At 47.4% G+C, this 13,335-nt stretch overlaps 2 protein-coding genes across 2 annotated transcripts in view; both read right to left on the bottom strand.

The window, feature by feature from the left end:
• VPS13D (vacuolar protein sorting 13 homolog D) overlaps positions 1-2,135 on the bottom strand; it is a 136,506-nt gene extending 134,371 nt beyond the window's left edge. The window contains exon 1 of the mRNA XM_066637903.1: positions 1,868-2,135. The gene's annotated coding sequence lies outside the window, so the exon portion shown is untranslated. The remainder of the gene's footprint in view (positions 1-1,867) is intronic.
• Positions 2,136-6,360: 4,225 nt separating this feature from the next.
• Positions 6,361-13,335, bottom strand: part of LOC136660155 (tumor necrosis factor receptor superfamily member 1B-like) — a 39,597-nt gene continuing 32,622 nt past the window's right edge. Inside the window, exons 9-10 of the mRNA XM_066637219.1 lie at positions 8,224-8,467; positions 6,361-7,273 (exon numbers count right to left, since the gene is read on the bottom strand). Of these exons, the coding sequence (XP_066493316.1) occupies positions 6,984-7,273; positions 8,224-8,467 (534 nt within the window). The 3' untranslated portion in view covers positions 6,361-6,983. The remainder of the gene's footprint in view (positions 7,274-8,223; positions 8,468-13,335) is intronic.

Here is a 13,335-nt window from a genome sequence, read left to right as displayed (position 1 = left end):
AACTTTTTCATGCCACAATTCCAATATAAGAAGTATGATACGGGGACACCATCCTCGATCTGGACCCTCTCCCAGAACCCTATCTGCCCGTACCCATCCCTGCCCATTCTTCCACACTGGGACACAATCTCCTGATACTTGAAAGGGTACACGAGATGCCTTCCTCTTTATCTGGTGGTGCTCTAACCCAGTAATCTTCAACCTTTTTCATTCCTGTAAGTGGCTACAACCCCACAACTGCGGCTTTGTGACCCCACTGAGGTCCTGACCCCAAGGTTGAAGAACACAGCTCTAAACTAACAAGGAAAATGTACCTATTGAGCCCTATGGAAAGAGAAACTGAGTCACATGTGTGCATTTACTTGCAAGTTGGCAAACTTGCCTCAGTTCTTATCAAAGGCGGGGGGGGGGGGGGGAAGGGGAACCAAAGGCCACCAGAATAGTCCTGATCTGATGAATGTGAAGCAAAACTAACACTTCAGAAGGCAGTTCCCCACTGCCATAGCAAAAAGGATAAAAACAGAGAAAGAGCTGGTAAAGTAACACATTTTTTAAAAGTCCTGTAAAGCTTGGTCGGTCTGGAACAAAAAGAGTGCTAAAACATTTGGGAACCATTGATTTATATGGTTGTTACATGGACTACATCAAAGTTGGGTGAGCACATACAAAGGACAAGGGGACAGACAGAGATCCTATACCTTTAACCATAGAAGAGGAAATTTTGGCAGGGGCAGCTCAACATGGAAGGGGTTAAAAAGCTGCACCTCCCTCTTCTATGCAACTCTGCTAAAGGTATAGGCCAGCCATTTTCAACTTTTTTCATCTTGCAACACACTGACAAGGCACTAAAATTGCCAAGGCACTCCATCAGTTTTTGAACAATTGACATGGCACACTGAACAGCTGGCAGGGTGGCCCACATCCCCCCATGGCCCTATTAATAAATAACCCTCCCGCAAACTCACACAGCACCTTGTGGACCATTCATAGCACACCAATGTGCTGTGGCACACTGGTTGAAAACCACTGGTATAGGCACATTGTTCCCCTTGGATCCGGTCACCCTAACTATTGTAAGCCTTTCTCAAGCATCACTGCTATTACTATGAATTGGTACTTGTAGGTCCTTCTCCTGCTACTGAGACTTCAGGGATGCTCTGAGCATCTAAGCTCAGAGCAAGCAACAGCATCTCTGAGTCGCAGCAACCCGTCCTTGTCCCCTGCTCTGTTGGGGGGCAAAGGGGAGACGTGTCCTCCACCAAAGCATCCTCCCTCTGGGTAGGGTGACCAGATCCAAGGGGGACAGAGTGTAGCTCCACCTTTGACCATAGCAGAGGGAACTGTGGCAGGTGCAGCTTCTTAACCCCTTCCATGCTGAGCTGCACCTGCCCCAGTTCCCTCTTCTGTACAATGGTCAAAGGCAGAGGCTGCCCCTTGGACCTGGTCAGCCAACTACTGCAAGCCCCTCTCGAGCATCACTGCTGTTCCTATGCACGAGTGCTTGTGGGTCCTGCCACTGAGGCTTCAGGGGAGCAGCAAAGCCTGGAGCAGCATCCCCAGGAGGCAGCAAGCCCTGCTTTGCTGGGGGCAGTGGGGAGGGGATCCTGCTAGAGCACCTCCCTCTAGGTGGGCGACCAGAGTGCAGCCCCCACCTGTGCCCACAGCAAGGGAACTGGGGCAGGGCAGCTTTAACCCCTTCCATGCTGAGCTGCTCCTGCCAGGGTCCCTCTGCTGTGCAACGCGCAGAGGCTGCACCACCCGCCCGCCCACCCCCTCCATCAGAGCACTGCAGGGGAACCCCACGGCACACTCCCAAAAGAACTGCCCAGAGCCTCTCATGACGTCATTAGTGGTGCCACTGACCTACCTTGCGGGGTTGGCGTGACTATGAGAAGCCTCCCCCCTGACTCAACTTCCCAGGGGGCTTTGCGGGAGACCGGCTCGGCGACCTACATGCAGCCTCGGCCGCCCAGACGCGGGAAGGAAGGAAGATAGGGGGGAGGAGGGGGAGCGGCGCCCCTCAGGACTCCAGAGAAAGGGGCGGAGCTTCCCCCGCAGGGAGGCCGTTGCCGCGCGCGCGCCCGAGCGAGCGCGCGGAGGGAAGGGAGGGGGGTACCCGCCAGTCCTCTCCTGCGTCCGACTCGCACGACCTGGGCCCGCCTCGCAGAACAGACAGGAAGATGAGCGCGAGCGCGCCGGCCCAGGCTGGCTGCGTCAGGGCGAGCGCCGGGTCGAGCGCCGAGCACATCGATGGCTCCGCCCTCAACTCGCTGGGAGGGAGGCGTGGTTGCCGTGGCAACGGCCACAGGCCTCATTGAGAGGCGCAGGCCTGAGGGCAAGACTCAGGCTGACCTCCCAGTCAGCCTTATCTGGGAGTAAGCCCCATTGACCACAGTGGGAGTTACTTCTGAGTAGACCTGCCTGGGATTGGGCTCTTGGGCCACTTACCTGGGAGTAAGCCCCATTGACCACAATGGGACTTACTTATGAGTAGACCTGCATGGAATTCGGCTGCAGTCTTAGCCATACTTACCTGGGAGTAAGCCCCATTGACTGTAAAGGGACTTACTTCTGAGTAGACCTGCACAGGCTTGGGTTTTAAGTGTCATTGAAGGCTATTGGATCGTCCCTCCCTAAGCAGGAGCGCCTCAGGATCGGGGCCATGGATCACAATGCTAACCAGGTCTACTCAGAAGTAAGTCCTATTTTGTTCAATGGGGCTTACTCCCAGGAAAGTGTGGTTAGGATTGCAGCCTCACAACCCAATCCTGTCCACACTTTCCTGGGAGTAAGCCCCATTGACTCTAATGGGACTTACTTCTGAGTAGACATGCATAGGATGGGGCTGTGAGTTAGCTTTATGTAGTGCTTTTAAGTGTTTTAATGGGTTTTTTAAATCTTATTGTTGGGAAAAGTAGCGCTTTGTAGAAATCTGCAAAATACAGTTTGCAGTTGTTATGTGTAAAACTTGGGCTCAGTCTGAGGAGGACCTGAGGGAAAACTGCTGCAGGAGAGGAGGCTGCAGTACCAGTGGAGGAAAGGTAGAGGCTGCTGTGTGCAGAGGCCTATAAAAGGGGCTGCACAAGGGAGAGCTGGGGAGACCACCAGGGAAAAGCTGCTGTGAGGAGCCTTGGAGAGTAAGCTCTGTGGAGGAAGAAAGATCATCAGGCGAGCTGGGAGAGAAGGAGCTGCAGAGCAGAGCTGAAACCTGAGAGCTGAGGAGAGAGAGCTGCAGCAAGGAGCCCCTGAGAGCCAGGGAGCAACCAGCCAGCCTTTGCCTCAAGTCCTGCTGCCTCCTGCCTGCCTAGTGCCTGCCCCAGGTCCTCACTCAGTCAGGGAATTTGGAACAAGGGTGTTATCATTTTGGTTCGGTTCCATTCCTCACAATAAAAGCCTTAAAGTTATGTTGATTTCAGTGGTCTCTTTGAATCCTGCATAACACAGTGATGTGGATGGAGGCAGAGGAAACACCCCAGCGGAGTCAAGTCTCCACTGTGAACAAAGATCCTGTTGCCCTAGTGAGTCTTCCCTGCCCTGCTGGGCCAGGGTTCCTGTCTCTCACATAACACCAGAACCAGGGGACATCCACTAAAATTGAGTGTTGGGAGGGTTAGGACAGACAAAAGAAAATATTTCTTTACTCAGTGTGTGGTCGGTCTGTAGAACTCCTTGCCACAGGATGTGGTGCTGGCATCTAGCCTAGACGCCTTTAAAAGGATTGAACAAGTTTCTGGAGGAAAAATCCATTACGGGGTACAAGCCATGATGTGTATGCGCAACCTCCTGATTTTAGAAATGGGTTATGTCAGAATGCCAGATGCAAGGGAGGGCACCAGGATGAGGTCTCTTGTTATCTGCTGTGCTCCCTGGGGCATTTGGTGGGCCGCTGTGAGATACAGGAAGCTGGACTAGATGGGCCTATGGCCTGATCCAGTGGGGCTGTTCTTATGTTCTTAAATCCATCATTCACAACCAGCCAGACCAACCAATGAAACCATCACTTGACCAACAACATGGTTCCAGGTGGTGATCTTGCCTGCAGTTGTGCTCAGTCAATAGTTGTGGCTTGAGGCTTGCACAGGCAGAGGCATTTTAGATACAGCACAGGTTGAGCCTCCTTATTCAGTGGGTTCCATTCCAAGCACTCAAGTGGATGGCAAAAAACGCACTATAGCAAATAAATTTCAAAAACAAAGTTTCTTTGCTCTGGTGATTTAAAAACAGCCTTGCTGACCTTTGTGATGTAAGATAAGAGTCCTTAAGAAGATGATCATCAATCAGTCCTCCAAGAGCTTAGAAAGGAACTTCACTCAGCCCCTCCCTTCACCAATGCAAAGTGATCACCTTTTTGTGCTCAGGGGGAGAGGGGGTCACATAGAGAGAGAAGGATTGATGGATTGTCAGCCTGCTGCCCACCCCTCTCTCATTAAGGAGACTGTTATAAGAACATAAGAACAGCCCCACTGGATCAGGCCATGGGCCCATCTAGTCCAACTTCCTGTATCTCACAGCGGCACCACCAAATGCCCCAGGGAGCACGCCTGATAACAAGAGACCTGCATCCTGGTGCCCTCCCTTGCATCTGACAGAGCCCATTTCTAAAATCAGGAGGTTGCACATACACATCATGGTTTGTAACCCATAATGGATTTTTCCTCCAGAAACTTGTCCAATCCCCTTTTAAAGGCATCCAGATGCCGTCACCACATCCTGTGGCAAGGAGTTCCACAGACCAACCACACGCTGAGTAAAGAAACATTTGCTTTTATCTGTCCTAACTCTCCCAACGCTCAATTTTAGTGGATGTCCCCTGGTTCTGGTGTTATGTGAGAATGTAAAGAGCATCACTCTGTCCATCCCCTGCATAACTTTGTATGCCTCAATCATGTCCCCCGTCAGGCGTCTCTTTTCTAGGCTGGAGGCCCAAACTCCGTAGCCTTTCCTCATAAGGAAGGTGCCCCAGCCCAGCAATCATCTTAGTTGCCCTCTTTTGCACCTTTTCCATTTCCATAATATCCTTTTTGAGATGTGGTGACCAGAACTGGACACAATGCTCCGGGTGTGGCCTTACCATAGATTTGTACAACAGCATTATAATATTAGCTGTTTTTTTCTCAATACCTTTTCTAATGATCCCAAGCATAGAATTGACCTTCTTTACTGCCGCCGCACATTGGGTTGACACTTTCATTGACCTGTCCACCACCACCCCAAGATCTCTCTCCTGATCTGTCACACACAGCTCAGAACCCATTAGCCTATATGTGAAGTTTTGATTTCTTGCCCCAATGTGCATGACTTTACACTTACTTATATTGAAACGCATCTGCCATTTTCCCATTCTGCCAGTTTGGAGAGATCCTTCTGGAGCTCCTCACAATCACTTCTGGTCTTTACCACTCGGAAAAGTTTGGTGTAGCCTGCAAACATAGCCACCTCACTGCTCACCCCTGTCTCCAGGTCATTTATGAAGAGCTTAAAGAGCACCAGTCCCAGGACAGATCCTTGGGGCACACTGCTTTTTACCTCTCTCCACTGTGAAAATTGCCCATTGACACCCATTCTGTTTCCTGGTCTTCAACCAGTTCTCAATCCATGAGAGGACCTGCCCTCTAATTCCCTGACTGTGGAGTTTTTTCAGTAGCCTGAAAACTGCAAACAACAATGCAACTGTTGTTAAAGGACTGTTCAGTTTTTTAAACTGATTTTAAAGGGGTGCATTTTCCCCCTTCTCCAGAGATCAGCACATTACTTCTCATTTGCAGGGGCCATTTGTGTGGAGTCAAACCTGTGTATAAATAAGCTGGACCTGTATTAGCTATTTCGGATGTGCACAAGCATGGGGTGCCCTGGGTTAGGATTTGCTAAGCAAGGACACCAAAGTCCTGCGATGGCTAGAAGAGGCAATTTCAACTGTAATTATACTTAGCTCCTGTGTGGTGTTTTTGAGCACATGAACTGCTTCACGTTTATCCTCATGTTATCTGCACCACATTCCTGTAAGTAAGTCAGTGTTACTATCACCCCTGCTAAGTGGGCAAAGAGGCACCTTTCAAAATGGTGCCCACTTATATTTAGCAGGCAGAAAGCAACTGACCTGCTTCACCCCCCAGTATGGCATCTTTTCCAGTGGCTGTTGCTGGTTTCTGTTCTGTTTTTGTTTTTTTAAAGAGTGCAAGCCCTTTGGGGATAGGGAGCCATAAATATGACTAGAATGGGAATTATTTCTGAATAGACATTTATAGGATTGGGCTCTTAGCCATTATAATTCACCAACTCTCTTCTTCTTGCACCCCTGCTTGAAAAATCAGATCCCTCCACAATCAAAATTCTTTTTCTTTTGCACAATGGTTGCTTTTTACCAGTCATTTATTGAAATGTTTCACTATCAAGAACAATACACAGTACTAGACACGAGGAAGAATTATAACCAAAATTAGAACAAAAATGGAAACAGTTTGAAAACAAGTTCTCCCCCCCCCCCAGGTTGCACAAAACTGTTGGGAAGGGGAAAAGGTTTGTGCTTATTCAAATACATCTTTATTGTTCCAGTCATTGGCCTCTGCAGAATTACTGAAAAACCAGCCTTCATTCATCAACTAGAAAAGAAAAGTAAGGACCAAAACTGAAGGGGACAGAAGGAATCAAGAGGTGAAAATGAAGCGATCCCTGGGAGTCTGTGTGTGTTTCGACTGAGGAAGGAGCTAGCAAGAACAGGAATTCACAGCAGATAATGGTTTGAAGCAAGCACTTCGGATTCTTCATTTTCTCTCTCTGGTCACCCACAAATCCAGGACTTCAAATATTTTCACAAGCTTAGTTTCACTGCCCAAAGTCTTTTCTATCACTATAAAAAGCACCTGAGTTTCCCTAGCCCCTGCAAGGGGTTTGCAACACTCTTGTAAACTGAGTAAAAGCTGCTTCACAAAAAGCTTTCCAACTGCTCAGACAATGACCCACAAGAGTCCAGGACATCCTGCTTTTCATCTAGTTTTCATGCCGACATCTTGGATGCTAAGGGGGAGTGGCTTTCCCCCATCGTGGGCAAGTGGGTCCAAATTATCCTCCTCCACTTCAACAGCTACTTGTGCTTTTGGCTCTCTTTTTAAAGGCCTTTCCTCTTTTGACAGAGGAAAGTCTTCTTCGGCCAAACTGCAGGCCCCAGAATTGGTGGCAGCTGGTCCATCGAGTGGCTGGAATTGCAAGCTGTGATCGGAGTTGCAGACGTTGACAACACAATTTATGTTCACGTGTGTTCTGCTGTTGGGCTGCTCTGTCAAAAGAGGGAGAGAAACCAGTTAAAAGCAGATGGAAAATGAAACTATTGTGAGTCATGTGTGTGAATACCTGATGTCAAGCTGCTGTTTTTCTCAAAAACTGGGGCTTCATTTCAGTGCTTTGATTTTTAGAACATAAAGAGTCCTGCTGGATCAGACCAAAGGTCCATCTAGTCACCAAAGGTCCATATAGTCCAGCTTCCTGCATCTCACAGTGGCCCACCAGATGCCTCAGAGAGCACACAAGGCAACAAGAGACCTGCATCCTAGTGCCACTCTCTTGCACCTGGAACTCTGAGGTAGACTGCTAAAACCAGGAGGTTGCACATACCCATCACAGCCTGTAACCTGTAATTGACTTTTCTTCCAGAAATCTGCCCAATCCCTTTTTAAAAGCATGTAGGCCAGATGCCATCACCACACCCTGTGGCAAGGAGTTCCACAGATTAATTACACACTGGGTAAAGAAATATTTTCTTTTGTCTGTTCTAATTCTCCTGACATTCAACTTTAGTGGGTGTCCACTGGTTCTGGTGTTATGCAAGAGGGAAAAGAACATCCATTCTATCCATCCCCTGCATAATTTTGTACATCTCAATTATGTCCCCCGTCAGGCGCCTTTTAAGTTGCTGAATGCAATGTCTTTATTTCTTCATACTTCCTGTCCTCCCCTCCCCAACCAGCTCATGCTCCCTTTGCTTCTCTCTTTAAGAGCAGCTCAACTGATTCTGTACCCAACAAGTGGAAGAGGAAGTGTGGATGAGGGGACAGAAGTACACTTCCTTTTCAAATCCAGGAGCAGTGGAGACAGACAAGTGGGTAGAGGAAGTTGCTTCCTGCCACTCTGCTGCCTGGCATCTGCCTCTGCTGGTCTTATGGTCTTTAGGAGGCTGCCCCTCCTAAAACTTCCACCCCAATGAGTTAACTGGCCTAGGCAGCCTCTTACTTGCACTTGCTCCACCCTGGTGACTGCAGCTATTGGCTGGGGGAGATCTTTGCTGAGTTCTTTCCGCCTCCCTTGTCGAACTGCTCAGGTTACTGATGATCTCACTGCTTTTCTCAGACCCAGTAGGACTGTCCAAAGAGCCACTGCTTGACATGCTGATTTGCAAGAGATTCTGCTCCTCCTGTCCCAAAGCGCCGGTGTTGTGCGGCCACTTCCCAGGTGCCTTTTCAGTTGATGAGAGCGGCTGGAAGGAGATATCAAAATGGTTGGACTGTCACATCTGTATTTCAGATAACCGGAAGCCAGCACTACTGGGATCATGCTCCAAATGCCAAGGGTGAGTTCACCCCAGCATTCTGCAGAGAAAATGCCTCTTCCAAGCTTGTGCCAACGTTTTTTTGTTAGTTCTTATATTAGAAGGACTATGCTGAAGAGCCATACATAGCTCAGTGGTAGAGTCCTTGCTTTCAAAGCAGGAAGTCTCAGATTCAAACCCTAGGCATTGCCATGCAGAATGCATAGTACCCCCAGCCCCAGCCTAGAGCCTCTGTCAATCACAACAGATAAGCAAAATGGACCAATGGACTGACAGCCCAATCCTATGCATGTCTACTCAGAAGTAAGTCTCATTGTGTTTATGAGATTTACTCCCAGGAAAGTGTGGATAGGATTGCAGCCTGAGGGCCCAATCCTATTCAATTTTCCAGTGCTGGTGCAGCCAATGGGTCATGCACTGCAATTCTGTGGTGGGGAGGCCATCACAGAGGTCTCCCTAAGGTATGGGAACATTTGTTGCCTTGCCTTAGGGCTGCATTGCGACTGCACAGATGCTGGAAAATTGGATAGGATTGGGCCCTGAATCAGTAGAAGGAAGTATCATAGGAAAACAAACTCAGGGAAACAGCTATGTAGTAGTGCAGCTCGCTGTGACCCCCCCCTCCCGCCATATCACACTGAAACCATACAACTTTTAATTAATTCATTAGAGTTTTTCTCCTCCTTCCACTTATTCCTAGTTTGAAACTTATTCCACTTTAAAGATCTAGTTCAGTGGTTCCCAAACTGGTGGGTCACAATCTACTTGTGGAACCAGAAGCAGGTCTTTCCCTCTTAAGGGGAGTGGCTCAACAATGATGATAGTGAGGGTTGCAGCTATCAGGACTGACTTATGCTTTGCAATTGCAAACAGGAAATAGGTCGTGATTGGAGATACAAGCTGTTTGAAGCGGCGGGAAGGTGCGTAGAGGGGGCTGGGAGCTCCCTGCACTCACTTGATGGCCTGTGCTACCCCCCAAGTACATTACAAAGCCCATTGGTCATGGCAGTGCCACAATCACTGTGGTGTCGTCATCATCACCCCCCCACCCCCGCAAATACTTACAGGGTCCCAACTTCCAACTAGAAGTTGGGAACCACTGATGTAGCTTATTTCATGCTCAGGCAGGAGAAGAATGGGTAAGTAAAATAAACATTTACCGACCTCTCTCTCCCCACATGGTGCCTGTCCACCTGCAGGATATAGTAGAACTTGTGCTGCCACCACTGCACCCTGTAGGCAGCCTTTAGTTAGGATTGGCCCTAGAGCCTGCCCACTGTACCCTGCCATTTCATAGAGACAACAGAGTGGACTAAGCCTGTTGTCCAATTCGGTTCATGACAGCAGCACGCTGGGTTAACAATTTTTGGAAAAATTGCTGCCTGATTATGGGTGACATATTTTGGCTGAATCAAAGATTTTTAATTGATTCCTCAAATCAATTATTCAATGAAATATTGTAGCCCGACTTACTTAGAGGTGTTTGGACATCCAGAAGTAAGCCTATTCATGTTCAGTAAGACTTTGGCTGTAATCTTATCTTACTCACCAGAAACAAACACCTCTACTTATAATTCTTTGGGTTTGTTTGTTTTTGGCTAGCTGTTCTTTCATCATAGTGTTTTGGGATTTTTTTGTTTTGCTAAAGCTGGTTAAAGAACTTGTCAAGGCCTGTTGGAGATTGCAAAAAAAGCCATGCGGACAAAAGAATGTATTACAAAAATGGTTCTCAAACTTTTCCGCCTCCGGAGCCCTTTATACTCTTCAGTGGAGTTTCAAAGAGACCAACTATCTCACATGCAAAGTCTCAGGGAGCCCCAGAGTGCAAGCATGTGCATGGAGTGGTGCAGTGCCAAGCACATGGCAGCCACGCCTGGTGTGCTTGTGGCACCCCTGAAGGGTTCTCAGGGAGCCCTTAGGAGCACAGTTTGAGAAAGAGAGAAACAGATGAGTATGATTCTCTCAGGTTGGCGGGGATCATCCTGCATCAGAGCTTCAGCCACATCATTCCTTGAAATATTAACCAAAAGTGGGGAGAAAGGAGAGGGAGGAGGGCACAGCCCTTGGTGAGTGGGCAAGACATCAAAGTAGTGAGATTATCTGTTTTCACCTTTGCCTGAGTAGTAAGCACTGAATTGCTCTTATCCTGAACAGCATACAAAAGTTAATATTTAACCTGGGTAGGGCTGTCGTCAGCAATTTGGGGACTACAATATTCTCTAGACAGCCAGGACCCAGAATGCATTTAGTCAGACAAGTTAGGCCCTTCATGTAAGACCACCTCTAAGCCAATTGCCCCCAATTGGGCCCCAATCCAAAGAGGTCCCCATGCTATTGTAAAAAATTAAACAAGTGATTTTATAACTATTTACTTTTCAAAGGTAATCTACACCTTTTGTTTATCAACGTGTAGGCTTACATGTATGTGATTTTATAATAAAGTGTGCTCAGATCCATTTGGTCCATTAAACTCACATGCATTTTTAAGCAAACATTTGGATTGGTTTCCATTTTACCACAGCAATATAAAATGTATAATAAATTTTATTTATATCTCCGATTCTACAGACCTTGGCAGTGAACCTGGGGCCCTGCAAAAAATGTTTCTAATTGGGCCCTACTGCTTCTAATGCTGGTCCTGGCCACATGCAGTAATCTAAGAACCTTGCTGAATCAGGCTAGAGGCCAATCTAGCCCAGTTTCCTGTATCCCACAGTGGCCCACCAGCTGCTTCCAAGAATCTCACAAGCAGAGAAACAAAAACAAAAACCTCCTTTACTGTTATTCCCAGAAACTGGTAAGTGCATGGAAGTCTAGGGAACAGAGAATAATCTGTGGGCTCCTTGCCACAGGATGTGATGATGGCACCTGGCCAAGTTGTCTTAAAAAAGGCATTGGATAAATTACTGGAGGAAAAGTCCATCACAGGTTACAAGCCATGATGGGTATGTGCAACCTCCTGGTTTTAGAAGTAGGCTATCTCTGAATGCCAGATGCAAGGGAGTGGCAAAAGGTGTATCCTGTTGCTTTGAGTGCTTCCTTAGGCATCTGGTGGGCCACTATGAGATCCAGGAAGCTGGACTAGATGGGCCACTGGCCTGATCCAGCAGGGCACTTCTTATATTTTCAGACTGCTTCTGAACAAAGGGGTTCCAGTCGTCAACACCAAGAAGAATTCTCCTGCATTCAACCAAAGATCCCTCTAACCACCACTTCACGTTTCAAAGTGGCCAACCTGATGCCTTTAGGTATTCCACAAGCAGGCCAACCTCATACCTCTCTCACCATTGCTCCCTGCCACCAGTACTCAGAGGCAAACGGCCGCTGAACCTGGACGTTCCACCCAGTCACCATGACTAGCAACACTGATCAACCTGTCCTTCATACACCCGCCAAATCCTCTTTTAAAACAGTCCAAGCCGGTGTATATCCCTGCACCCTGTGGTAGTGAGTTCCACAGTGTAACAATGGAACTCTTGTTCTTAGATGGAACAAGCCATCTAAGGGCTCTGTAAGCTGCAGCAAGATAATATGCTGGACTTTATAGCAGCCTAGTACAGACACTGATATTTTCCAGTCCCTGCTCAAAATAGGCCCCTGGGTTTGTAAGAGCAGACTACAATTATGTATGTTAACAATTAGCTCTGGAAGAAGATTATTTTTGATTGTGAGTGTTTTTCCAGCTAATGCCAGGAGAGGGCGGAAGAGATCTCTGAGCAGTTCACCCTTTCCTGCAGGCCACCACAGATTCCTACCAGGGCTGCTTTAAAAAAAAAAAATCAAACAAATCAGCCACCACCCTCTTGATTAGCCAATTTTGCTTCCAAAGTATGTTTTGCCAGTCTCGGTACTTTCACCCCATTTGTCAGGTCTTCCGGTTGTGAAATTCTTATCCTGGATGTTTCAGCATCTCACTAGGTCAGGCCTCATTCATTTCCTACCATCTCACACTCCTGGTTCAGAATTATTTGTTCTCTGTGCATGTATGTGGGAAAGAAACACAAATTCCTGCCTATTGCAGCTGAAAATTTGATGAACTGTGATCACTAAGTATTATGCCAAAACACTAATAATAAAGTGTTAGTTTTCAGGGTGCCACAAGATCCCTTGTTTTGCAGCTATCTAGCACCGAAATGGCCAACAAACATACAGTGCAGTTCACTACATGGCTTCACAGAAACAAGCCTCACTGAGTTCAATGAGCTTACTCCCAGGTACGCATGTATAGCAGTGTTTCTCAAACTGTGGGTCAGGACCCACTGGGTGGGTTGCGAGCCAATTTCAGGTGGGTCCCCATTCATTTCAATATTTTATTTTTAATATATTAGACTGGTATGTGTCTGCATTTGGGAAAATGTTACAGATCTGTACTTTGAACAGGCTACTATGCATATGCTTTGAACAATGGTAGTAAATGGGACTTACTCCTGGGTAAGTGTGGGTAGGATTTCAACCTAGAATTGTTAAAAGTTGTCCTGCTTGATGATGCCACTGCTGGTCATGACATCACTTCTAGGGGGAGGGGTCCTGACAGATTCTCATTCTAAAAGGTGGGTCCCGGTGCTATAAGTTTGAGAATCACTGGTGTATAGGATGGTGGCCCATGTCAGATGTCTTTGGATTGATGAGGGAGGAAAATATGAACTGGGAGAAATCAGAAGGCAGAAAAACCCATAGGAGAAGCTCTCAAAGAAAGATTCAAGAAAAAAAAACCTTTGCATATGAGAACATTCCTCATGGGCTACCATGTTTGCACTAATGTTATATTCTAGTTATATTCTGTACAGTTATATTTA

This window comes from Tiliqua scincoides, chromosome 9 (assembly GCF_035046505.1).
Source record: "Tiliqua scincoides isolate rTilSci1 chromosome 9, rTilSci1.hap2, whole genome shotgun sequence".
Lineage (NCBI taxonomy): Eukaryota > Metazoa > Chordata > Lepidosauria > Squamata > Scincidae > Tiliqua > Tiliqua scincoides.
Note: the sequence above shows the minus strand (reverse complement) of the source record. Positions and strands in the feature narration are given on the sequence as shown.